At 41.8% G+C, this 26,754-nt stretch overlaps 2 protein-coding genes across 5 annotated transcripts in view; both read left to right on the forward strand.

The window, feature by feature from the left end:
• The first annotated feature begins 1,707 nt into the window (after window positions 1-1,707).
• On the forward strand, window positions 1,708-5,316 carry TOMM5 (translocase of outer mitochondrial membrane 5). Its single transcript, XM_003407853.4, has 2 exons — window positions 1,708-1,922; window positions 5,098-5,316. The coding sequence occupies exons 1-2, from the start codon at window positions 1,802-1,804 to the stop codon at window positions 5,130-5,132; spliced, it is 156 nt and encodes a 51-aa protein (XP_003407901.1). The 5' UTR covers window positions 1,708-1,801; the 3' UTR covers window positions 5,133-5,316.
• Window positions 5,317-20,650: 15,334 nt separating this feature from the next.
• The window catches only part of FBXO10 (F-box protein 10), a 53,864-nt gene continuing 47,760 nt past the window's right edge, over window positions 20,651-26,754 (forward strand). For 2 of the 4 annotated variants that reach the window (XM_023545123.2, XM_023545120.2), the window contains exons 1-2: window positions 20,651-20,764; window positions 23,537-23,655. In XM_023545123.2, coding sequence (XP_023400891.1) covers window positions 23,581-23,655 — 75 coding nt within the window. In that variant the 5' untranslated portion in view covers window positions 20,651-20,764; window positions 23,537-23,580. Of the gene's footprint in view, window positions 20,765-20,954; window positions 23,656-26,754 lie in introns of those variants that run through there. The other 2 variants (XM_003407854.4, XM_023545121.2) reach the window with 2 other exon arrangements.

Raw genomic sequence — 26,754 nt, forward strand, 5'->3', positions numbered from 1 at the left:
GATAATATTTTGATATCCATCCACTCCAGACCAGAATGTCCAGGATGACACAATTAGAACGCAGAACACAAACTGTTAGAATTGGAGGGGGCTTTCAAGAGCATCTAATCATATTCCCTCTCTTTACAACTAAAGAAACAGAGTTACAATGAAACAGACTTGTCCCTTGTCATGTGACTAGTTAGTAGCAGTGCCAGATCTAGAAGCTATCTCCAGTCTTCCTGTCCAGATTCTTTCCGTTGCCCTTACTGCTTTCCAGTGCGGGCTTTCCAAACACTGGGGAAAGACTGGCTGATAGCTATTCCTTGGAAGTCAGCCCCTCCCATTCCAGAGCTGCCTTTGCTATTCTAGGGCATGAATTATAGATGCAAGAGATTACTAAAGCCTGCATATGCACTTGAGTTCCCTTTCTTGCTCTAATGTTTTTTAATGAGTTTTTTTTTTTTTGATTCTGTAAATCAGGAAGATGGGTGGAAATGCTTATAGTTATTAGTTGCTCCTATAGTAAATTACTGTTCTATTTCTCAAAAATTCACTGTCGCTATGCAATGTGCAACCAAGAAGAAACATTCTGGTTTGAAATTATGTGAGCAATTCAGTCATCTGGTTCACGTCTAAGAATAATACACAGATAGTTGACATGCATAATTTGGGGCAGCAGCCTACTAACATTGTTTTGATGTTTCCATGATAGGAAATCTCCTGGTTGCATTAACCCCCTACCTTCTGACTCAGGGATGCCCATCTATGCAAGTACTAACTGTTAAATACTACAAGGAAGCATTAGGGTGCAGGGAAAGAGATTCAACTTGCCATTATAACTATCTGAGTTAGAACCCTGAGACTGGCACTCACTAGCAAAGTGACTTTGGGCTGTGCACTCTATCTCTGGGCCTCCCTTTCCTCATCTGTAAAATGTTGAACAAATTTGAACCTGCTTTATACATGCTGTATTATTGGGCCAAATTATGATTTGTAGGGATCACTTAACCGCAGAAATAAGAACACAGCAATCATATGGAAAAGGTTAAAAACATTGTATCCAGCGTTGCACAGAATTAACTCCTATCAAATCCTGCTCTGCCATTGACGAGTTGTGTGATCTTGGGCAAGTTTTGTCCTCTTTGTCTTAACTTTCATGGAAGATTTCAAACATACTCAAAATAGAAAGGCTAGAATAATTAACTAAGATAATATACTAATCACCAGTTTAAGCAGGTTCTGATATTTTCCTAATATTGTTTCACCTCCCTTTCCCCAACACTTTTTCCCCCTTGAGGTATTTTAAAGCACATTTGGGCAAGTTTTGCTGTTGTTTTAAGATGTTTGTGCTTCAGCTTTCTCATCTAGGAAAATGGAGATTAAAGTAATTCATGGAGTGGAATGAGGATAAAATGACGTACTAACGTAAAGCGAGAGGGTTAAGTACTCAATAAATGTTAGCTATTATCATTTTATTATTACTTATGATAATACCTATGAGCCAGCCCTGCAACTTATGTTGTACCGTCTTTTCAGGGGTGTAAAAGCATTTTGCAACATTACGCGCCTGGTGAGGTTATTAAATAAACTGCCTGGAAAACGCCAAGTCCTGCGTCGCTAAGGTTGCGGCCGCCCCCTTCAGGCTGTCATTCTTCAAAACCACTCGGCCACGATGAGAATTGTCCCTCGTAACGTCCCGTCGACTCGCGTGTGAATGAGGGGGCGGGAACAGGAAGTGGTATGGGGCCGAATTCCGGGCGCGAAGAGGCCGCTGAGGAGAGAGAACTCGACGGCTGTAAGCTAGTGAGGCAGAGTCGCAATGTTCCGGATCGAGGGCCTCGCTCCGAAGCTGGACCCGGAGGAAATGAAACGGAAGATGCGCGAGGACGTGATCTCCTCCATACGGAACTTTCTCATCTACGTGGCCTTGCTGCGAGTCAGTGAGTGTTCCCCCAGGCTGGGACCGTGAGACCAGCAGGGAGCTCCCTGACACCGCCCACCCGACCCTGGCCCTGCTGGCCGCTGGGGGCCTGTGAGGAGCTGATCTGAGGCGTCTGGTGGACGGAGGAGGAGAGGCTGTGGGCCTCGGGCGGAGGGGACTAAAGCGTGTACGCGCCGAGGGCGGCCGGGGCACGCGTGGCCTAGGGTCGGCTGGTTGCGGTGGAGGTATAGAAGAGCACGCGGTGGCTGGGTCTGCGTTGGGTAATCATCCTGGGTTGTCCAGGTATTAGAGCGTTAGAATTGAAAGAGCCTCAAAGATTATACCCCAGAGCAACTTTCTCATTTTGCAGACAAAGAAACTGCGTTCAACAGTAGACAAGTGTCTGGCTCAAGGTCATTCAGCGATTGAGAATGATCCTGACCTAGAATCCAGGATTCCTAACTCCGTAGCAGTTGCCCTTCTATCAGTGCTGACTTTTGAAATCCAAGAGTTTTACTCCCTTTCTGTTTATCTGTACAGTGGATGAGAAAGTAATTGTGTTTTTTTTTTTTGAAAGAATGAGAAGGATGTGAGTCTAGAGGATTAATGATAATACCTGAGATTTTATTTCATTTTACAGATGACAGAAAGTTACTTCCATTACTTGGTCTTGACAGTAGCCCTTTGAGGGAGGGTAGGCCAAAGATTTTTTTTTTAATTTGCTTTAAGTGAAAGTTTACAAATCAAGTCAGTCTCTCATACAAAAACTTATATACACCTTGCTATGCACTCCTAGTTGCTCTCCCCTTAGTGAGACAGCACACTGCTCCTCTCCACCCTGTATTCCCCGTGTCCATTCAACCAGCTCCTGTCCCTCTCTGCCTTCTCATCTTCCCCCAGACAAGAGCTGCCCACATAGTCTAGTGTGTCTGCTTGAGCCAAGAACCTCACTCATCACGAGTATCATTTTCTGTCGTATAGTCCAGTCCAATCCTTGTCTGAAGACTTGGCTTTGGGAATGGTTCCAGTCTTGGCTAACAGAGGGCCTGGGGACCATGACCTCCAGGGTCCTTCTAGTCTCAGTCAGACCACTAAGTCTGGTCTTCTATGAGGATTTAAGGTCTGCATCCCACTGTTCTACTCTGTCCGGGATTCTCTGTTGTTTTCCCTGTCAGGGCAGCCATCGGTTGTAGCCGGGCACCATCTAGTTTTCTGGTCTCAGGCTGGTGTAGTCTCTGATTTATGTGGCCCAGGCCAAAGATTCTTATAACCCTTTTGCAAACGAGAATTCAACTTTCAGAGGTGACTTACACAAGGTATCAGGATCACAGGCAAGCTTGAACGTTAGAGCTGGAAGCAGCTTTATAGATCAGTGTTCTCCTTTTACTGATGAGTTTCAGAAGTAACTTGCCCCAAATTTCCTCATTCTCATCACTTCAATATCCTTTTCTTGCTTAAACCCAACCAAACCTGCTGCAGTCGAGCCGATTCTGACTCATAGTGACCCTAATGGACAAAGTGGAACTACCCAGTAGGGTTTCCAATGAGCGGCTGGTGGATTCGAACTGCTGACCTTTCGGTTAGCAGCCAAATGGTTAGCAACCAGGGCCACCACTTAGGACACGGTCTCCCTTAATCAATGCCCCTTTCACTTTCTGTGGTATTACTCTGCTTTTCCACCAGGGGGAAACCAAAGGGAACAGAAACTCCAGAACCATCCTGCTAGTTCAACAGCCTTGGCAACTCCCAAATGTACTCTTTTTTTTCCTGGTCTTACCTTTTTTGTTTTCTTTGACCTAGCTGCGATTAAAATATTTGTTTCTTTTGAATGACCTTCGTATTTGGATGACTCAGCATTTTAAGAAAATTTTAACAACAAAAAAAATTTTTTTTAAATCTTTGTTAAGTGTACAATTCAGTGGTTTTCAGTATATTCACAAGGTTGTGCGGCCTTGACCATTATCCGAATCTAGAAATTTGCATACCCCAAAAAAAACATGGACAATCACTCCCCATTGTCCCTCAAACCCCCAGCTCCTGGCTAACAGTAATCTACTTTCAGTCTCTCTGAATTTGCCTATGCTGAATATTTCATATAATTGGAATTATACAGTGTGTGGCCTTTTGTGTCTGGCTCCTTTCACCCAGCATGTTTTTAAGGTTTATGTTGTAGCATGTATCAGTATTTCATTCCTTTTTATGGGTGAATAATATTCCATTGTACGGCTGTAATACATTTTGTTTATACATTTATCAGTTGACATTAAACCCATTGCAGTCGAGTTGATTCCAACTTATAGTGACTTTATAGGACACAGTACAGCTGCCCCATAGGGTTTCCAAGGAGCGCCTGGTGAATTTGAACTGCCACCCTTTTGGTTGATGGACATTACTGCTCATTTTTTATTTTTCTAATTAAGAATTAGTAGAAAAGACTGGCATACTGCTGACTTAGCTGTGACAGATCAGTATGTTTAGTACAAAATGTTGCATTAATTTGGTATGAGTTTTAAGAAAGAAGGTCATTCTATTAGCTTTCTTAGCCACAGCATTTTTACACAGAATAATAATATGACTTTTTTAGTTTCATAAAGCACTTTCTAATTTCCTAGACATTTCTATATATACCATCTTAACGGATTTCATAATAACTGAGGCAGGGCTGTTTCTGATGTGAACTGGAACACATAGGTGATATACAGTTAATCAGTAGGAATACCAAAATGTGAGTTCAGCTCTTCTGGTTCTGTAGTTTAGTATTGTTTTCCCATACCCTCTGCTTTCTGTAAATGAGTTTTTAAAGGTGAAAATTTGTCCATTTGTTTGCTGTAGTTTTGTTCCTTTAATAGATTAAAAAAAAAATCACCAAAACAAGTAAAAGTTTGTCATTTGAAGAGGGCTGAATATACTCTTTATGGCCTTAAGGAGGAGAACTGCATGGAGAAAAGATTTTATGTAGTCTAAGAATGAACTTGATAATAATCATAGTGGAATGACACTGGAATGAACTGCCATGGAAGGCAGCGAGTCTCCTTGGCTGGGTTGTTCATGCAGAGGCTTGACCATCACTTGGAGTCGTTTTAAAAACAATTGTTGAACTATACCTGTGAGGTTTCCTCCTGATCTTGTAATTCTCTAAAGGAACTTGTGACTAATAGAACTGAAAACTAATTTTCGCTTTGTTTTTCTTTTAGCTCCTTTTATCTTAAAGAAGTTGGATAGCATATGAAGATTTGGCATCACGTGCGAATGCATGATAAGAAGAACATTTGCTCCCATCTGCAAATGAGTGGTCCCAGAAAGATACAAGAGACTCTTTGAATGGGCCTAAAAGTTCTACTTGTTAAGAACAAGTTTGCTGTGGTTACTGACCTTCATAGCTAAAATATAAAACTATTTGGAAAGTATGAAAAGATTTCTTGTGGTCGTATTGTGCCTGTATGCCTGTGATATTCAGCCTCAGTGATAGTTGGTATGATTGTAAATAATGTCAAACTTCATTTTCTGGCAAGTATTAATTATAAGAGAATTGTGCCTAAAATGGTACTGTCTTGGCAGTCATTTCTGTTTACCTTTTTTTCTGTCCAGAGTGTATTTATGAAGAATCCCTTACAATTATGGTAGTTATGCTTTGTAGAAGTCAGCACATAACCACAATGACATTGGAGCACAGGACTGTTAGTCTGTATTTTTAATAAATTTATCAATTAAGAAACAATTGGGCTTTTATTTTTCTTATCCTACTTTTTGCTGCAAACCTACAATCACTGGTGAGACTATTTTTAATATTGTGATCATTACAAGGTGCGTTATGTTGGTTCCTTTTGTTTTGGACCAGAATAATTGCTAATCCTGCTAAAGAGACATTATATCAAGCACTCTGTAAAAGACAGTGTTACTGCTTGATGCTGTGTATATGTAATACCACCAAAGGAAAACTCTTTAAATTTTTTAAGTTGATAGGTCTCCAAGTTTGGAGAGGAGGACAGTCCTTAACCTTCTTCCCCAGGGCAACAACATTCACCTCTTTCTGCTAATTATATCGGTAGTTACCTCTGTGCCTCTAAATTGTTAGCTGCCGTGGAGTCAGCCCCCAACTCAAAGCAACCCCAGGCACAATGGAGTGAAACGCTGCCTTGTCCTGTCATGACTGATTGTGGATCTGACCGTTATGATCTGTGGGGCTTTCTTTGGCTGATTGTCAGAAGTAGTTTGCCAGTCCTTTCTTCCTAGTGTGTCTTAGTCTGGAAGCTCCGCTGAAACCTGTACAACATCACAGCAACACAAGCCTCCACTGACAAATGGGTGGTGGCTGCACTTCGTGCGTTGGCTAGGAATTGAACCTGGATCTTGGCATAGAAGGTGAGAATTCTAAGACTAAACCACCACTGCCCCCATGTCTCTAAATAGGATAACTGTATTGTTACTTCATGATTTTTCTGTTTCAGACATTGTCTACTGACTTTTTTATATCAGGATTTAGTTTGAGGTTCACACAGGAATTGTATTGATCAAGGTAGGGAGTTCAGAGTTGCCCGTTTAAACTAACATCAGATACAGTGTGGATACTGGATTTTAAGGGGAGTTCAAGGGGGTGGATGAGCAGACCAGTACTGATTTGTATATATGTCATGAGGAAAAGAAAGGAATCAAAGAAGACTCCCTTATTTCTGGCTTAAGCAGCTGGGTTAATGGTGACATATACTGAATTATGGAAGGCATTTCAAGGAAAAAAATGGGTTTGGTTTTGGACCTGCCAAATTGAGTTACCTGGGAGATGGAGATGTTGAGTGGGCATTTGGATACCCAAATATGGACCAATATTTTGGCTTGAAAGAAACATCATGTATTACCTGTAGATAGATGATAATTACATAAATCAATGGTTATAGCTGAGAAAGTATATATAGAGAAAATGATTCAGGATCAGAAAGTGATTTCAGTAATGATCGGGTAGTCAGTGAACAATAAAGTTCCCAAAAGAACAGGAATGGGATTTACCCTGGATATGAAGAGGACATGGTAAGGAGAAGAGGAGGAAGGAGCGCTACAAATATGTATTAATTTCCTATTCTGTGACAAATTACTACAAACTTGGTGGCTTAAAACAACACAAATCTATTATTTTTGACTTCTGGAGGTCGGAAGAACAAAGTGGGTCTTATGGGGCTAAAATCTTTGCTTTTTCCCCCATAGGGTTTCCAAGGAGCAGCTGGTGGATCTGAACTGTCAGCTTTTTGGTTAGCAGCTGAACTCTTAACCACTGCACCACCAGCGCCCTGGAAATCCAGAACACAAGAACAACTTTCAGTAACCTATTTTGGGGAAGGCTAAAATAATAAATTAGAAATAAAGCAAAAGGTTTCTTTCCTACTCTATATTGTGATGTCACACAGAGACCCAGAACAGATGTTAACTGCGTGATATGTGCCCCTACGCAGTCTATGACAGATTGGCATGTGTGCTGATAAATAGTAGCCTGCTTTTTATACAAATTCATGAAAACTTGCATGTATAAAAGTTGACTCATTTCTTTCCTTCATAAATAAAACTCAGTTGGCTTAAGTCCAACAAGTATTCTACCAAGGCTAAAGATCTGCTTTAAGCACTCTATTAATTTCCATCTTTGTCTCAGTCACATTAGAAATAGTAATTAATAATAGTATTTTCATTTCCCTCTTATGTCTATAAAGGGAAAATGTAAAAAGTAAAATAAATTACACAAACAGCTATACAAAGATGGTGCTGCATTTGAAATTAAAATTTGAAATCTGACAGCTACCCCACCATGCAGTCACTTGAAATGCTCACTAATCAGCTGATAGAGTAAAGTGTAAATTTGGTGAACAAAGGGTGATTTAGAGTCATCAATACGTAATGTAAAAAATGTGGGTTGTTTGCAAATGGAGAATAATCATATGAAAAAACCCATTGCCGTCGAGTCAATTCTGACACGTATAGCAGCCCTATAAGGACAGGGTAGAACTGCCCCATAGGGTTTCCAAGGAGCAGCTGGTAGATTCGAACTGCTGACCTTTTCATTAGCAGCCAAGCTTAACTACTGTGCCACTAGGACTCCAGTCATATGAAAAGAGCACTAAAATTAGAAGTTTGAAGTCCTGGTTCCAGCTTCAGCTCTTATAAAAAACGGCATGGAGGTAGTGTCTGACCTCCTTTACCTTCACAGAGGGAAAGGAGAATCAAGATCAACACTCCAGGGCTGATGCCTGTGAGGCAGAGGTCAGACATGCCTCCTCTCTCCACCATCTTTACCAATTCTGACACCAACCGTTTCTTGCATGGCCCTCTGCTGGGTTCGATAATTCATTGCAATGGCCACGCAGAACTCACAGACCATACTCACGATTATGGGGTTTATTAAGAAGGTAACAGCTTATAATTCAGGTTCAGGAACACTTGGGATATAGTTCTTCCACCAGGACAGCTCTTTCCCAGCCTTGCCCACAGACACACTCTCTGGCGCCTTGGCCTCTGCCCTGCTCAGGCAAGTGCAAGGCTCTGTCAGTAAGTGCTCGGAGGCACCCCACTCTGCCAGTAAGCCTTGCCCAAAGGTGCTCAGCTCTAGCTCCCATGGGTTGGCAAACCTAGCTCCATCAAGTGCCCAGAGGCACCCTACTCCAGCAAACCTCCTGCTCGATGGCACTCAGCTTCCTCACTCTGTGGGCCAGGAAACCCACCACACCATCTCCCGCTGCTAGTCTCCTGCCACCGCTTCTCGTTGTCTTCGATGTTACAACTCTCAGTCTCCTGGTTCCAGGAGCTTCTCAGCACAGGAATTCTGAGTCTCAAGGACGTGCTCGCTGCTCCTGGCTGTTCTTCCTTGGTGGTGGGATCCTCTCTGCTCTGGAATTTGTTTTCTTAAGCTTAGCAGGATGGAAAAACTGACCAAGCCCCTTGGTAGGCCATGATTACCTTATTTGCACAGTCCCACCTAATCATTGAGTGGGAATTATAACAACATGGCAAGAAAGGCCACACAAAAGCGATCCACCTCACCTCAGCTCTGCTATTTATTATGTGACTAAAACAATTATGTGACTATATGAGTCAAATTTCTCAGTCGAAAACACCAAAACCCAATTCTGGCAGGTTAAGGAGAAAAATAATTTATTAAAAGGATAATATGTAGTACAGTGTCATCAGGAGGCATAAGGAGAAATATCCTTAGTCTCCACTTTGTTGTGTCTCTGACTCCAATTTAAGGTCTGGGGAATATTTAATTTGCAGAGTCGGGGTCACATGGAGGAGCTGAGAAAATACCTGGAATTTCAGCTTCTACAGTGAAAGGCATGCTCTGCTTCCCAATAAAGCACATAGGTGGGGAATAAGGAGGAAGAGAGGTCAGATCTAGGGTAGAAAGGATGACAGACGTCTGCTATGTTTACCCTGCACAAATCACTTTTCTATTAAAGCAAGATAAATAACGTTTACATGGCTGAGATTGCGTATACTCATTTCTCTGGCAATAAATAACAACTATGTTCCAGTGTGCAAAGATGAACAAGTCTTGCCCTCTAGTCTAACGGAGAAGAAAAATCAACATAGCAAATGATAGGATAGAGGTTTACACAGGAGAGACGAGGGTAGAGAAAGGAGAGCTCAATTGCAGTTCACAAATGGTGTTCTTATGTTTAAGTACTTTATATAAAATCAAATTTTCCATATGGCATGTGATGCTCACACCACTAATGGGAAAGACAGACAGCATGCTCTTGCAGAAAGAGTTGTGGACTAGGATGTAACATGCTGTTGCACTCTTTTGAAAGGCTTTAGCTATTTTATAGAAATGTCAAAATAAAGTTGGCTTGCGCAAATGTAGAAACTCAGGCTTATTTGATTGCTTATTGACAGACATTTAGACCACCAGTTTCATACAGTGGGGCATTTTACAAATGATTAAACATTTCATAGCTTTGCCAGTCATCAATAAAAAGATAAATCATCAAGCTCATTGCAGTGTGAGACCACCACTGTTCTGATCTGACCAAAGTCACAGTGGTTTTTCTACCCTATCTGGCTACGGTGTGTATAGCTTTGTATCTTTACTTAAAATAGTTGGCTTTAGTTTTAGTTGGTTCCCCCCCACCCCATTTATAAAAGAGAATGGGAGCTCTGGTGGCATGGTGGTTAAGTCCCTGGCTGCTAAGTGAAACATTGGCAGTTCAAACCTACCGAGTGGCTCTGCAGGAGAAAGATGTGGCAGTCTGCTCTGTAAAAATTACAGCCTAGGAAACCTTATGGGGCAGTTCTACTCTGTCCTATAGGGTCGCTATGGGTTGGAATTGATTCAACTGCAGTGGGTTTTATAAAAGAGAACAGCTGCGTGGTAACTTATGCCACACCCGTATTTCATCATACGGTAATAATAGATGCAGTACGTTTTTATAGAATACATTCTATAGAACCAAGGACTGACAGAGGTCGGTGGGACCAAAGAGGTCCGCTAGTCCAAACCTCAATGTGATGTAATCATTTATTTTCCACAACATTCTCAATAAATTAGATTTATGTAACTGGCATTCTCTTCTAAAATCCAGAGGTCTGTATCCAAATGGGAGCTCTGTTGGTGCAGTGGTAAAGAGCTCAGCTGCTAACCAAAAGGTTGGCCGTTCGAATCCACCAGCCACTCCTTGGGAACCGTGTGGGGCAGCTCTACTCTGTCCCGTAGGGTTGTGATAAGTCAGATTCGACGGCAGCAGGTTTGATATCCAAATAAGGAGACCTGGTGGCTTAGTGGTTAAAGTGCTTGGCTGTTAACCAAAAGGTCTGCGGTTCGAACCCACCAGCTGCTTCTGTGAAGATTTACAGCCTTAGAAACCCTATGGGGCAGTTCTACCCTGTCCTATAGGGTTGTTATGAATTGGAATCCACTCCACAGCAGTGGATCTGATTTTTGGTTATATCCAACTCCCTTTCTGGTCATGCCACTTGGATAACTTACTGCTATCGCAAATTTAACAAGGTCAAAATTGAATTTTTTTATCTCCACTTCCAAATAAGTTCCCCTTATAATAGTTCCTGTTCCAAAAAACAGCACCTCCATTGGCTCTGAAGGTCAAGCTAGACTAGGAATCCACTAATTCCCCACATCAAGCCAAGTTCTGTTGACTCTACTACCTCAAAAATATACCTCAAATTCATCTATTTTCACCATCCTCATTACCGTCACTGCAGTCCAAGTCTTAACCCATCTCCCTGCCTCTGCTCTTGCCCTTGTCTATTCTCCACCAAGTAGCTGGCAGAGTCTTTTTTAAAAAGATAGCATATCACCCACATTCTCCACCTCTTCAAGGGCTTCTTTGTACATAAAATTTAAAAATCCTTATGGCCCACAAAGCACTGCATGCTCTGCCCCCTACCTACCTTTCTGACATTACTTACACAGTTCTCCTCTTAACTCAAAAAGCTCCAGACAAGCTGTGTATTTCAATTTTCCCAAAGAGAACTTCCTGCCTTTACCAGCACCCCACCCCACCCAAAAAGCCTTTGCATGGGCTTTCTTTGCCTTTTCCACCCGGCTAACTCCTAGTCATTCCTCTTGGAAGTCGTCCCAGAAAACTCTCCCTTGCCCCCTAATTTTAAATTATACCCCCATCCCCTAAAGCAGCTGTTTCTTTCCTTCAGTGCACTTACCATAATTTTAAATACCTGTTTATTTATATGTTTGCAAATCAAGTCAGTCTCTCATACAAAAATTTATATGCATCTTGCTATGTACTCGTAGTTGCTCTCCCTCTAAGCACACTCCTTTTCTCCACCCTGTATTCCCCATGTCCATTCAGCCAGCTCCTGTCCCCCTCTGCCTTCTCATCTCCTCTCCAGACAGGAGGTGGCCACATAGTCTCAAGTGTCTATTTGAGCCAAGAAGCTCGCTCCTCATCAGCATCATTTTCTATCTTACAGTCCAGTCCAATCTCTATCTGAAGAGTTGGCTTTTGGAATGGTTCCAGTCTTGGCCTAACAGAAGATCTGGAGACCCTGACCTCCAAGGTCCTTCAAGTCTCAGTCAGACCATTCAGTCTGGTCTTTTTACGAGAATTTGAGGTCTGAATCCCACTGTTCTCCTGCTCCATCAGGGATTCTCTGTTGTGTACCCTGTCAGGGCAGTCATAGGTTGTAGCCAGGCACCATCTAGTTCTTCTGGTCTCAGGCTGATGTAGTCCCTGATTTATGTGGCCCTTTCTGTCTCTTGGGCTCATAATTACCTTATGTCTTTGATGCTCTTCATTCTTCTTTGCTCCAGGTGGGTTGAGACCAATTCATGCATCTTAGATGGCCACTTGCTAGCGTTTAAGACCCCAGACACAACTTTCCAAAATGGGCAGCAGAATGTTTTAATAGATTTTATTATGCCAATTGACTTAGATGTCCCTGAAACCATGGTCCCCAGACCCCTGCCTCTGCTACTCTGGCCTTCAAAGCCTTTGATTTACTCAGGAAACTTCTTTGCTTTTGGTTTAGTCCATTTGTGCTGACCTCTCCTAAAATAGTTCTTGTCTACTATCTAATTGGTGAATACCCCCTCCCTCCCTCCCTCTCCATACTTGTAACCATCAAAGAATATTTTCTTCTCTTTTTAAATTATTTCTTGTGTTTTTATAATAGTGGTCTCATACAACATTTGTGCTTTTGCAACTGACTAATTTCATTCAGCATAATGCCTTCCAGATTCTTCCATGTTATACAATGTTTCATAGATTCATCATTGTTCTTTATCGATGCGTAGTATTCCACTGTGTAAATATACCATAATTTATTTATCCATTCATCCGTTAATGGGTACCTTGGTTGCTTCCATCTTTCTGCTATTGTAAACAGTGCTGCAATGAACATGGGTGTTCCTATATCTGTACGTGTAAAGGCTCTTATTTCTCTAGGATATATTCCAAGGAGTGAGATTGCCAGATCGTATGGTAGTTCTATTTCTAGCTTTTTAATGAAGCACCAAATTGATTTCAAAAGTGGTTGTACCATTTTACATTTCCACCAGCAGTGTATAAGTGTTCTAGTCTCTCCACAACCTCTCCAACATTTATTATTTTGTGTTTTTTGGATTAATGCCAGCCTTGTTGGCGTGAGATGGTATCTCATTGTAGTTTTGATTTGCATTTCTCTAATGGCTAATGGGAAACCCTGGTGGTGTAGTGGTTAATTGCTATGGCTGCTAACCAAAAGGTCTGCAGTTTGAATTGACCAGGCGCTCCTTAGAAACTCTATGCGGCAGTTCTACTCTGTCATATAGGGTCACTGTGAGTAGGAATTGACTCAAAATGGCAGTGGAATGGCTAATGATCGTGAGCATTTCCTCATGTATCTGTTAGCTGCCTGAATGTCTTCTTTGGTGAAGTGTCTGTTCATATCCTTTAGCCATTTTTTAATCAGGTTATTTGTCTTTTTGTTGTTGAGTTTTTGCGGTATCATATAGATTTTAGAGATTAGATGCTGATCGGAAATGTCATAGCTAAAAACTTTTACCCAGTCTTTTTACTCTTTTGATGAAGTCTTTGGATGAGCATAGGTGTTTGATTTTTAGGAGCTTCCAGTTATCTGGTTTCTCTTCTGGTGTTTGTGCATTTTTAGTAATGTTTTGTATACTGTTTATGCCATGCATTAGGGCTCCTAGCTTTGTCCCTATTTTTTCTTCCATGATCTTAATCGTTTTAGATTTTGTATTTAGGTCTTTGATCCATTTTGAGTTAGTTTTTGTGCATGGTGTGACGTATGGGTCTTGTTTCATTTTTTTTTTTCAGATAGATATCCAGTATGCTAGCGACATTTGTTAAAGAGATTGTCTTTTCCCCATTTACTGACTTTGGGCCTTTGTCAAATATCAGCTGCTCCTAGGTAGATGGATTTATGTCTGGATCCTCAATTCTGTTCCACTGGCCTAAGTATCTGTTGTTGTACCAGTACCAGGCTGTTTTGACCACTGTGGCAGTATAAAAGTTTCTAAAACCAGGTAGTGCGAGGCCTCCCACTTTGTTCTTCTTTTTCAGTAATGCTTCACTTATCCACGGCCTCTTTCCCTTCTATATGAAGTTGGTGATTTGTTTCTCCATCTCATTAAAAAATGTCATTGGAATTTGGATCAGAATTGCATTGTATCTATAGACTGCTTTCGGTAGAATAGACATTTTTACAATGATGAGTCTTCCTATCTATGAGCAAGGTATGTTTTTCCACTTATGTAGATCTCTTTTGGTTTCTTGCAGTAGTGTCTTGTAGTTTTCTTTGTATGCGATTTTTATGCCTCTGGTTAGATTTATTCCTAAGTATGTTATCTTCTTGGCGGTTACTGTAAATGGTATTGAAATGGTGATTTCCTCTTCAATGTTCTTTTTGTTGGTGTAGAGGAATCCAACTGATTTTTGTATGTTTATCTTGTATCCTGGTACTCTGCTCAACTCTTCTATTAGTTTTGGTAGTTTTCTTGAGGATTCTTTAGGGTTTTCTGTGTATAAGATCATGTCTTCTGCAAATAGAGTTACTTCTTCCTTACCAATCTGGATGCCCTTTATTTCTTTACCTAGCCTGGTTGCTCTGGCTAGGACCTCCAGCGCAATGTTGAACAAGAGTAGTGATAAAGGGCATTCTTGTCTGGTTCCCATTCTCAAAGGGAATGCTTTCAGACTCTCTCCATTTAGGATGATGTTGGCTGTTACCTACGTTGAGGAGTTTTCCTTCTATTCTAATTTTGCTGAGAGTTTTTATCATGAATGGGTGTTGGACTTTGTCAAATGCCTTTTCTGCATCAATTGATAAGATCATGTGGTTCTTGACTTTTGTTTTATTTATATGATGGATTACATTGATTGTTTTTCTAATATTGAACTATCCCTGCATACCTGGTATGAATCCCACTCAGTCATGGTGAATTATTTTTTTGATATGTTGTTGAATTCTATTGGCTGGAATTTGTTGAGGATTTTTGCATCTAAGTTCATGAGGGATATAGGTTTGTACTTTTCTTTTTTTGTGGTGTCGTTACCTTGTTTTGGTATCAGGGATATGCTAGCTTCATAGAATGAGTTTGGTAGTATTCTGTCCTTTTCTATGTTCTGAAATACCTTTAGTAGTAGTGGTGTTAACTGTTCTCTGAATGTTTGGTAGAACTCTCCAGTGAAGCCGTCCAGGCCAGAGCTTTCTTTCGTTGGGAGTTTTTAAATTACCTTTTCAATCTCTTCTTTTGTTATGGGTTTATTTAGTTGTTCTACCTCTGTTTGTGTTAGTTTAGGTAGGTAGTGTGTTTCTAGAAATTCATTCATTTCTTCTAGGTTTTCAAATTTGTTAGAGTACAATTTTTCGTAGTAATCTGATATGATTCTTTTAATATCAGTTGGGTCTGTTGTGATATTGCTCATCCCATTTCTTTCTTTTTTTTTTTATTAACTTTTATTGAGCTTCAAGTGAACGTTTACAAATCAAGTCAGACTGTCACATATAAGTTTATATACACCTTACTCCATACTCCCACTTGTTCTCCCCCTAATGAGTCAGCCCTTCCAGTCTCTCCTTTTGTGACAATTTTGTCAGCTTCCAACTCTCTCTATCCTCCCATCCCCCCTCCAGACAGGAGATGCCAACACAGTCTCAAGTGTCCACCTGATATAATTAGCTCACTCTTCATCAGCATCTTTCTCCTACCCACTGTCCAGTCCCTTCCATGTCTGATGAGTTGTCTTCGGGAATGGTTCCTGTCCTGTGCCAACAGGAGGTTTGGGGACCGTGACCGCCGGGATTCCTCTAGTCTCAGTCAGACCATTAAGTATGGTCTTTTTATGAGAATTTGGGGTCTGCATCCCACTGATCTCCTGCTCCCTCAGGGGTTCTCTGTTGCGCTCCCTGTCAGGGCAGTCATCAATTGTGGCCGGGCACCAACTAGTTCTTCCGGTCTCAGGATGATGTCGGTCTCTGGTTCATGTGGCCCTTTCTCTCTCTTGGGCTCTTTGTTATCGTGTGACCTTGGTGTTCTTCATTCTCCTTTGCTCCAGGTGGGTTGAGACCAATTGATGCATCTTAGCTGGCCGCTTGTTAGTATTTAAGACCCCAGACGCCACATTTCAAAGTGTCATCCCATTCCTTATTTGGGTTATTTGCTTCCTCTCTTGTTTTTCTTTTGTCAGTTTGGCCAATGATTTATCAATTTTGTTAATTTTTTAAAAGAACCAGCTCTTGTTAGTTCTTTCAATTGTTTTTCTGTTCTCTATTTCATTTAATTCTGCTCTAATTTTTATTATTTGCTTTCTTTTAGTGCCTGAGGGTTTCTTTTGTTGCTCTTTCTATTTGTTGAAGTAGTAGGGATAATTCTTTGATTCTGGCCCTTTCTTCTTTTTGTATGTGTACATTTATTGATAGAAATTGACCTCTGAGCACTGCTTTTGCTGTGTCCCAAAGGTTCTGATAGGAAGTGTTTTCATTCTCATTGGATTCTATGAATTTATTTATCCCATTCTTATTCTATAACCCAATCATTTTTGAGCAGGGTATTCTTCAGTTTCCAAATGTTTGATTTCTTTTGCCTGCTTTTTCTGTTATTGATTTCTACTTTTATGGTTTATGGTCAGAGAAGATGCTTTGTAATATTTTGATGTTTTGGATTCTGTTAAGGCTTGCTTTATGACCTAATATGTGGTCAATTCTAGAGAATGTTCTCTGTGCGTTGGAAAAGAAAGTATACTTGGCTGCTGTTGGGTGGAATGTTCTGTATATGTGTATGAGGTCAAGTTGGTTGATTGTGGCATTTAGGTCTTCCATGTCTTTATTGAGCTTCTTTCTGGATGTTCTGTCTTTCAGTGAAAGTGGTGTGTTGAAGTCTCTGACTATTATTGTGGAGCTGTCTATCTCACTTTTCAATGCTGTTAGAGTTTGTTTTATGTATCATGAAGCCCTATCATTGGGTGCACAAATATTTAATATGGTTATATCCTCCCTGGTATACTGTCCCTTTAATCATTATATAGTGTCCTTCCTTAGCCTTCGTGGTGGATTTGAAGTCTATTTTGTCAGAAATTAACATTGCCACTCCTGCTCTTTTTTGATTGTTGTTTGCTAGATGTATTTTTTTTCATCCTTTGAGTTTCAGTTTGTTTGTGCCTTTAAGTCTAGGATATGTCTTTTGTAGGCAGCATATAGACGGATTTTTTTTTTATGCATTCTGCAACTCTCTGTGTCTTTATTTGTGCATTTAGTCCATTTACATTCAGTGCAATTATGGATAGGTATGATTTTGGTGCTATTATATTGATGTCTTTTTTGTGTGTGTTGTTGACAGTTCCTTTTTTCCACTTAATTTTTTGTGCTGAGTAGTTTATCTTTATAAATTGTCTTTTCCTCTTATTCATTGTTGTTATTATTTTTGCTGAGTCTTTATTTTTATCTTGTATTTTATTTTGATGTGTAGGATTGTTATTCTCATTTGTGTTTACCTTAATATTTACCCCTATTTTTCTAAGTTTAAACCTAACTTTTATTTCTTTATACTGCCTTGACTTCCTCTCCATATGAAAGATCTATGACTGCATTTTTTAGTCCCTCTTTATTGTTTTAATGTTGTCATCTTTTACATAATGTCATCGCTGTTAACTGTTTTGAATTTTTTTTATCTTGATTTATTTTTGTGATTTCTCTGTCTGGGTTGATATCTGGTTGCTCTGTCCTGTGTTCTAATCTTGGGCTGATAGCTAATATTATTGATTTTCTAACCAGAGAACTTCCTTTAGTGTTTCTTGTAGTTTTGGTTTGGTTTTTACAAATTCCCTAAACTTCTGTTTATCTGGAAATGTCCTATTTTCGCCTTCATATTTGAGACAGTTTTGCTGAATATATGATTCCTGGCTGGCAATTTTTTTTTTTTCCTTCAATGCTTTACATAAGTTATCCCATTGCTTTCTTGCCTGCATGGTTTCTGCCAAGTAGTCCAAGCTTATTCGTATTGCCTCTCCTTTGTAGGTGACTTCTCATTTATGCCTAGCAGCTCTTAAGATTCTCTCTTTACCTTTGGTTTTGGCAAGTTTGATTATAATATGTCCTGGTGACTTTCTTTCAAGATCTACCTTATGTGGGTTTCAATGAGGATCTTGGATATCTTCTCATCTTTCATGATATCAGGGAAGTTTTCTGCCAACAAATCTTCAGCAATTCTCTCTGTGTTTCCTGTTATCCCTCCATGTTCTGGTATTCCAATCACCTGTAGGTTATTTTTCTTGATACAGTCCCACAGGATTCTTAAGGTTTCTTCATTTTTTTTTTTTATTCTTTTATCTGATTTTTCTTCAAATATATTGTCACCAAGTGTTTTATCTTCAGTCTCACTAATTTTGCCTTCCATTTCCTCAGTTTTGCTCCTCTGACTTTCTATTGAGTTGTCTAATTCTGTAATTTTATTGTTAATCTTCTGAATTTCTGATTGCTGTTTTTCTATGGTTTCTTGCAGCCCATTAAATTTTTCATTATGTTCTTGAACATCCTTTTTAATTTCTTCAACTGCTTTATCTGGTGTTCCTTAGCGTATTCTGCATTTTGCCTGATCTCCTTCCCGATGTCTTAAAAGAGTTCTGTATATTAATGTTTTGTATTCTACAGCTGGTAATTCCAGAATACATCTTCATCTGGAAGAGTCTTTGTTCTGAGAGTTCGTTGAAGCAATCATGGTCGGCTTCTTTATGTGATTTGTTATTGACCACTATCCCCCCAAGCCATCTATAAGTTATTGTATTAATTTACTTTTATATTTACTTACTGTATCCTAGCTTCTTGCTTTGTTTTGTTTTGATATGCCCAAATAGGCTGCTTGAGTGAGCTAACTTGATTATTTGCGCCTTTTGAAGCACTAATGTTCTGTAACCAGATGGCTAGAGCTGCTACCAGGTATATGAGCCTAGGAGTCCATTTACTTTTCTTGTATGGATTCAGCTTAAGTGTCCTGGTAGTTGGTCATCAAGTGTGTGGTACTGGCTCTATCTTACAGTCTTAGACGGGCAGTGGTGATTGGTATAGGCTCAGGTATCTGGTTGCAACAGTGGGGGGATCACACTCTGAACAAGGCAGGGGGCTGAGTGTCTGTGAGGAAACCATGTCACTGTTCCCTAGAGTGCACAGGTGGGTGGGTTCTGCAGCTGGACCATGGGCTCCCAAAGCTTTTGGTTGTAAGGATTGGGAAGGACCACCTATCCTTGGACCCCTGTCACAAGTGGCTAGGTGATGGTGGAGCCACCAGTCCTGAGGCCCCTGATTTGGGTAGGTGAGGACCGTGTTTAATAGGCAAAGTGGTGTCAAACATCAAAAAACCCACCTTTTCACTGCACAGCGGAAACAACTGAAGTCAAATCTCAAGCAGTCTGCCGACAAGGGCCTAATCTCCTGAAATAGGCCCACACAGGTCCATGTAGGGGTGCAAGCTATTCAAAGCCTGCAGACCATTTGTGGATGGACAAGAGCCGCTTTTGTCCTGGGCTCCCCAGCTTAGTGGACCTGGCAGATAATCTTTTCCCCCAACTGTTAATTTATCCCTTCTCCATCGCTGGGAGAACGGCTCAGGATGTGCAGCAGAACCTAGCTCAGGCCCAGGGAAATCGACAGCCACTGAAGCCAGTTTGGGAGCCAGGGGCATGGTAAAATAAATGCAAGTACTTAGCTTTTGCCTAGAGCGCTGTTCTTCTCTGTTCCCGAGGTGAGTAGACTCTGCAGCTCGCTGTCTCTCCCTGAGGAAACCTTTTCCTTAACACTACCGTCAGCCCTGCGGTCACGCCAGAAGATCGTGCCTGAGGGGCGCAGACTCCTGCTGAGTCAGGTCCGGCCCCTCCTCCCCACCTCTGAACCGTTTTCCCCTCCCCCCTGCCATTCTGTCCGATTTCCTAACTCTGCCTTTGATGTTTAGGGCTCCTAGCTTGACCTATATATAATTGTTCCACTTGTTTTCTCAGGTCTTTGTTATAACAGGGATCAGTAGGCGCGTCCGATTACTCCGCCATCTTCTATATGATCATTTTAATATCTACCTTCTCCACTGGAGAATTAACTTCAGGAGAGCAGGAGCTATATCACCTTCTTCACTATTGTGTCCAAAATAACAGCAGCAACAGTGCATTTACTATGTGCAGGCCTGATGCTAAGTGCTACACATATTAATTTAATATATACTCCTAGTATATTCTCTGGCCCATAGCCAGTGCTCAAGTTTATGGAGAGAATGAACCCAGTCCATATGGCCACACCTACAAGGAACAGCACCACCTCCTAAAACAGCCCGTCACGCTGTTACCCAACTCCAGTAGCTGGAAGAATCTAATTTATATCGACCCCAGCATGCCTCCCTACAAGTCCCGCCCACCGGTTCTATTTTTGCCCCTTCGGATGCCATGCAATACAAGCCTTAATCGCCCTTGCACAAGCTCGCCTTTGCAGCAGCATCTGAAGACCCACCCGCCCCCCTTTGCGTCTCTCTCCCTCGCCCCTCCCTGCGCCCTCCGCAGCAGGACCGCCCCCTTCCTGCAGAAGTTGCTCGGGTTCCTTTCTGCCGCGGTGGGCTGGAAGCAAGGCCCCAGCCGGCTGGACTATTTCGCGGGCGCCCGCCTGCAGTTCCCAACATCCCCCTCCTCGCGCGTCACATGACGGAGCGGCCTGGCACCAGCCCCTGGCAACCGTCCGCCCCCGAGCGGGAGGGGCGGTGCTCCCGGCGCCTCTGCCCGCCCGTGGCCGCACGCCCCTGGCCGCGCGCCGCAGTCCTCCCGGCTCCCCGGCGGTTCGTGCAGCGGCGGCGGGGGTAGCGGGCGGCTTCGGGGCGTCCGCGGCTGCCGCGGCCGAACACTGCTGTGGGCCAGCGCCCGGGGACCACCCTGCGAGGTAAGAGGTGGCTGGGCTCGTGGAGGCTGCGCTCGCGGAGGCTGCGAGCGAATTATTCCGCCCGCGTTCCTCGGATGCCCCCGATCCAGAGCAGGGGGGGACCGGGGGAAGTGGGCTTGTGTCCTTTGGGGCCGTCTGCGGGGAGCCTGGGGCGCCTCGTGAGGCGACCGGCCATGGAGGCGCTGCTGGCTCCTGGCAGAGGCTGAGCGTCTGGTCCGGCTTCGGGAATCAGGATCCTGAAGGGACCGTGTAGGCTGTCCTGGGGTCGCCCGCGGCTCCGCGCTGCTGCTCTCTCGTTTGCCTGCACCTGGAGCCATAGCTCTGCCTTGGTTTCCCCTCCTGTAAAACAACCTGTCCGGGAGGGTGAATCTCCGCGGTTGCCTTTAGCCCCGAGGTGTTGCAAGTAAGTGAAGTCGAAGAGGAAGATGCAGACTTTTCAGATGGGATGCCCCCTCAGCTAGGAACCCAGGAGGGAGCTTGGGGCCAGGCTTCCTTACTTGCTACGGCGCTCATGAGTTTTGTACAAATTTTAAGCTTCTGGGAGACTCGGGTTCTCCGTCTTTAAAGTAAAGCTGACAACCCCTGCCCAGGCTCCCTCATAGGACTACAGGGAAGAACAGAAGGGAAAGCCATTTAAAGAACTGGAACTCTGGAGTCAGTCAGACCTGGATTCGGGTCTTAGTTTTGCCACTTATTAGCTGTGTAACCTTGAACCAGATAGATTCCTCATCTATTAAAAGGAGATAATAATAATAATACTTAGCTCATGCAGTTGCTGTGAGGATTAAGTTTAAAGGGTTTAGAACAGTATCCAGTACAGAAGTGCTTAATAGTGTTATTAATACAAGTATTATTAAATTAACAAGCTAGAGAATGCTCCACGTGAGGAGTTTTTAGTAGCAGTAATCATACTTCAGCTTCTAGATCTTTAATCCTAAAAACAGTGTTGTTTTGATTTTCTAAGAAAGGGGGCTTGTGGGACCCTCCCCTCTTTACTCTTTCTGGGGCCCCTTTGCCTTCCCTTTTAAAATTGGCATGTGAACCTGTTGTTCCTACGAGATGAGTCAGGCAGGATGGGAACATTAATTTACTTGAGCAGATGGGTATCAGATTCTCTCTGAGGGGAAAGAAAAGTGCCAGGCATGTGCTGCCACTAAAAAAAAGCACAGTAAGTGATTGTCAGAGCTGGAAGATGCCTGGGAAACCATCTCATCCAGCTGCCTGCTTTTGCAAATGGAGAAACTGGACCCTGAATGAGGATAGGACTTTGATTTTGCTCAGATCCCAACAGTGCTGGCACTGGATGGTGGAGAGAATGCACGTTTTACCAGGCACTGTGCTTTCCCTAAGCTCTAACCTTAATTCTTCATTTATTTCACTAGTATTTATGGAGCGCCTACTGTGTGCTTGTACATCTACTAGGAGCTGGAGATAGAGCCATGAATAGCATGGACAGGGTCCCTGCCCCATGGGGCTTTTTTCATACCTAGCTATGTTAGCTTGAGATTATAAAAATTTCCTTTCTGGTCCTCAGTACAAATTATAGTAACAGTAAGTTCCAACTGCCAGTGAATTTGCTTCATAGGTAGCAGCTGGCCCCAAGGGACAGAGCACACAGAGAGGCCCGAATGGTTTTGTGATCCTTTGCAGGAGGGCGAAAGCCTGGTGAGGTTTTATATATGGGAGAAAATGCTACTTTGTCAGGGCTTTTAGGAAGGGATTTCCTTCTGGCCTGGAATACTTGGATTTCTTTGTGTTTTTAATTTCAGGCCTTTTATTTTAAGATTTCTGAAAACATCCGCCCTCTCTGTCGTGCCTGAATTTTGGTTTCCATGGTTATCAGGGCAGTTGTATTTTTATAGCACAGGTAGCTGTTAATCCATGGTCAAACAGTCACCAGTTGGCTGTGGGTTTCTGTTTTCTGGTGGTGGTCTCTGTTTTTGTTTTTCAGTTGCAATGCTGTCATCCCTCCCTCCCTCCTTTCCTCCCTCCCTTCTTCCTTCCACAAACGTGCACTGGTAGCAGGGCCAAGAGTAGTGGGAGTAAGTAGAGACAGAGATAAAAAACATAGACGGTGGCCCTAGGGACCTCAGAACCTTTAGGGGGATAAAACAGAGGGCACACACCCACCTTGTACCATGTGCAAGGGACAGATCAATGGAGTCTCTGATAAAGGTGTAGATAGTGAGCCAACAAGAGAGCTCAGAGATGGGAGGGATGGTGTCCTGGGCAACTAAGAAGCTATTGCGTACTGAGGTACTTTTCAAGGAAGATGTGGAAGAAACAAGTCTCATTCACATAGTAGTAATAGATGGTTCAAGAAGCAATTTGTTCTTTCATTTTGCTTTAATGAATGAACCTTCTTGTCACCTATCATGGACTTTGACTGAAATGCCTCCTAAGTTCTCTCATTACCCTCTTTCTGTTAGCTTAGTGTTTTAATAGTTTCTCCTCATATCTAAGTATTTGCTATTGTGTACATAAAGGTACATACACAAAAAGATATTTGATTAAGATTTGGTCTATTTCAGTTGTATGTCTCATTTCTCCAGTTGAGTTCCAATACAGTATTATATTAATAATAATTAATATTTAATTATTTTTCCAAGTAATCTCCCAAGTACCCTAATGCCCTTATTAGTGAGAATTCAGATGTCTCTCTCCAAACCCCCTGGGAGCTCATACAGTCCAAAGGGGTCAGTCTTACTTCCACTCTCCAGAGAGAGAACTGCGAGTCTGAGCAGTCCACCCACGTTGTTATTTCTGACACAGCTACATGGTATCACTGTTGAAGAGCTGTCCTGACCGGTCCAAGGATGTGTGGTCACTGCTGCTCAACGCCCTTATTGGACCAGATCCCTGCCAGCATGATCCCATGCTTGGATTCCAAGGTTAGAGCTTTGTTAGTTTATGCTCACATGCTTAGCTCTTCTTCCCAAAGCACTGCACCTGGGCCTTGTGTTAATCCTTTCATTAGGCTGGGTTCCCCCAGGCTCCTGGTGAGTTCCCTTTTGGGACATATGGGGCTCTCTTCTGCTAGCAGCCTTGGTTAGGGTCACCCCAGACCACTCAAGAGATTTATTTCTTTATTTTCAAACCTTGGTTAAGGGCTCAGATTCCCTTGTAACTCTATCCCAAATTCCTTTGGCAAATTGATTCCACTTCCTCTCCAGGGTTCACCTACCAGGAATGGCAACCTTCAACAAGCTGTCTACCCTAGGACTTTGGGTGCCTACTCACCTTACATTTCCCATCTAAGAGGGGTCCTCAGGTGACTCTTGACAAAGCATAGTTCTGCTACCAGGAGATTCTCTCTCTCCACTTACAGGCTTAAGATAAGTAGGCATCATTTAAAATTTAGCTGACACACATTCTGGTATGGATTTGGCATGGCAAGGTTTTAATTTAAAGATGAAGGATTTGTAGTTCCGTCAGTTTTTCTGAGAATCAAGCAGTAATTTGTCTATTTATTTGTCTTTGTTTTAAACTATGAAATATAATAAATACATGTGCAGAAAAAAACACAAATATATAGTTTAACAGATAGTCATAAGAGTACATATGTAACCACCACGTAAGTCAAGAAATAAAATATCACCAATATGCAATAGCATCACCTTCCAAATCATAATCTCTGCCCCCCAGAAGAAGCCATTATCTTGCCTTTTGTGATAATCATTTCTTTGCTTTTCTTCATAGTTTTACCCCCCTTTTTCTACATCCCTAAGCAACGTAGTTTAGTTTTACTAGTTTTAAGAACTTCATGCATAAAGAATTGTACTGTTCATATTTTGCATCTTGCTTCTTTTGCGGAATATTTTGTGAGATTTATTCATGAGGTGACGTCACTTATTTTCATTGCTATACAGTGTTTCATGGTATGAGTATGTTGCAATATATTTTTGATGGATATTTGAGTTGCTCATGTTTTCTGACTACTGAGAACAGTGCATCTAAGCACATTCTTAGACATTTTCTATTATGTGTCAATGAAGTTCTAAAGTTATAACATCGGAGTGAAAATGCTTTGCTGCATGAGGCCTAACAGTGTTCTGAGAGATTGTACCAGTTTACTTTGCTACCAGCAGTATGTCAGAGTTCATGTTGCATCACATCATTGTGAATAATTGGTATTGTGGGTTTTAAATTTTTTAACTGTTCTCATGGGTGTATAATGATATCTCTTGTGGTTTTAATTTGCTTTCCTTGGTTACTACTGATGCTGAGCACTTTTTTTTTGGCAAATTGGATGGCCTGTTTTGTGAATTGTGCATTCACATGTTTTGCTCATTTTTCAGTTTTTCTTACTGATTTGTTATAGAGTTCTTTATATATTTAGGTTAGTGGTCCCTTGACAGGTATCTGTGTTACAGGTATGTTCTACTTGGTGGCTGTCTTTTCATTCCCTTAAATGGTTATTGTCTTAGATCCTGAACTCTAGAAGCAGGAGCTTCAATGAGAATTCTTGTTCAAGTGATATATTAGAAGAGGTGCTCAGGAAAAGGGGAATGAGGGAAGCAGGGTAGGAGTAGCAGGGGAAGAGAGATATAGTTAGGTGAAGTGACAGTTCTCTGGAGAAAGGGGCATCTGCCAGTTATCAGCTGGCACTTACAGCTGGGATGTGGGTGTGCTAGCCTGTAAGGAGGATCTGGGTAGGGCACCAATAGCATTCTCTACAGTCCACCCCTTGCACCATTCACTTATACTTTCTTCTTATATTAAGTTCACTCCATCTAGACACAGCTTCTCCAGGATTTTGATTGGTCAGAATTTCTGGGAAAACTTACAAGAAGAAGGTTAGTGAGACAAACTATAATCCTTGGTGCTACAGTTGGTCCAGAGGTTTAACTGTGTAGCCATTTTCTCCCTCCTCCACCATCCATTTTAATTTCCCCTGCTTTGTCCCTTGAATGCTTGATAGAACTCAGTGATGAAGCCACCTGGGCCTGGAGATTTTGTTTTGTGTTTGGACTACACATTCAGTGTTTTTAATGGCCATAAAACTTTTTTTTTTCATTTCTTAGTTTTAGTAATCTTTTTTCTAAGGATATGCCTCTTCTAAGGTTTTTAATTTATTTACAGTTGTTTATAATATTTTCTTATTTTAACATCTGCAAAACCTGTAGAGACATCCCCTTTTTGGTTCTGATTTTATTTTTGTGCCCTAACTTTTTTTTTTTGTTCTTCTTTAATTTCAGTAGAGGCTCTTTCAAAGATCATCTTTTGTCTTCATTGATGTCCTTTGTGGTAGGTTTGCTCTCTTTTTAATCCATTAATTTCTCCTCTTTTTATTTTTTCCTCCGTTCTACTTCAGTTTATTTTGTTCTTTTTCTAATTTCTCAAAATGGATACTTAGGTCGTTAATTTTTATCCATTCTCTTCATTTAAGGCTGTTCATTTTCCTCCAAATATTATTTCAGCCAACGTTCACAAGTTTTGTTTTGTTTTTTAAATAGTGGTGAGTCTGATCAAACAATTTTTATTTTATGTTATTGTGGTGAGTCGGGTCACACAGTTCCTTTGCCCACCATGTTGGCATTGTTGACTGAGGACACCTTGATAGCCCATAGCAGCAGAGGTTAGTATGGGACTGTGTAGTATCTGTAGATGGAGTCAACGTGTTAGCCCTTATGCTTACCATTCCCACAGCCCTAAGGGCAACTTCCAAATCTAAAACTCCTGTTCATGAAGGGGTAGCCCTAGATAGCCATGTTTCTACTATAATATCTTGCTCCATTCCCCACCCACAAGCCAAAACATACTCAGAGATGGACATTAGACCCAAGAACAGCCAATTCCTAGGCTCACCAGTGACCTGTGAAGTGACCTAGTGAATAAAAGATTCATATTATATCTCAGAAATTTAAACTGGGAATTTAGGAAGGACACTTAGCCATAGAAGTTGAAGCTGAAATGGTGTAGAGAGAGGATCTATGAGCTAGAGTCAGGACTTTGAGGAACTCTGGCAAGCTGATGTTATGAAGAAGTAA

Source organism: Loxodonta africana, chromosome 9 (genome assembly GCF_030014295.1).
Source record: "Loxodonta africana isolate mLoxAfr1 chromosome 9, mLoxAfr1.hap2, whole genome shotgun sequence".
Classification (NCBI taxonomy): Eukaryota; Metazoa; Chordata; class Mammalia; order Proboscidea; family Elephantidae; genus Loxodonta; species Loxodonta africana.

Excerpts from the sequence above, each read along its gene's own strand:
- TOMM5 (XM_003407853.4), top strand. The coding sequence starts at position 1,802 with ATGTTCCGGATCGAGGGCCTCGCTCCGAAGCTGGACCCGGAGGAAATG. Across the intron at positions 1,923-5,097 it reads CGTGGCCTTGCTGCGAGTCA|CTCCTTTTATCTTAAAGAAG; the intron begins GTGAGTGTTCCC and ends TTTTTCTTTTAG.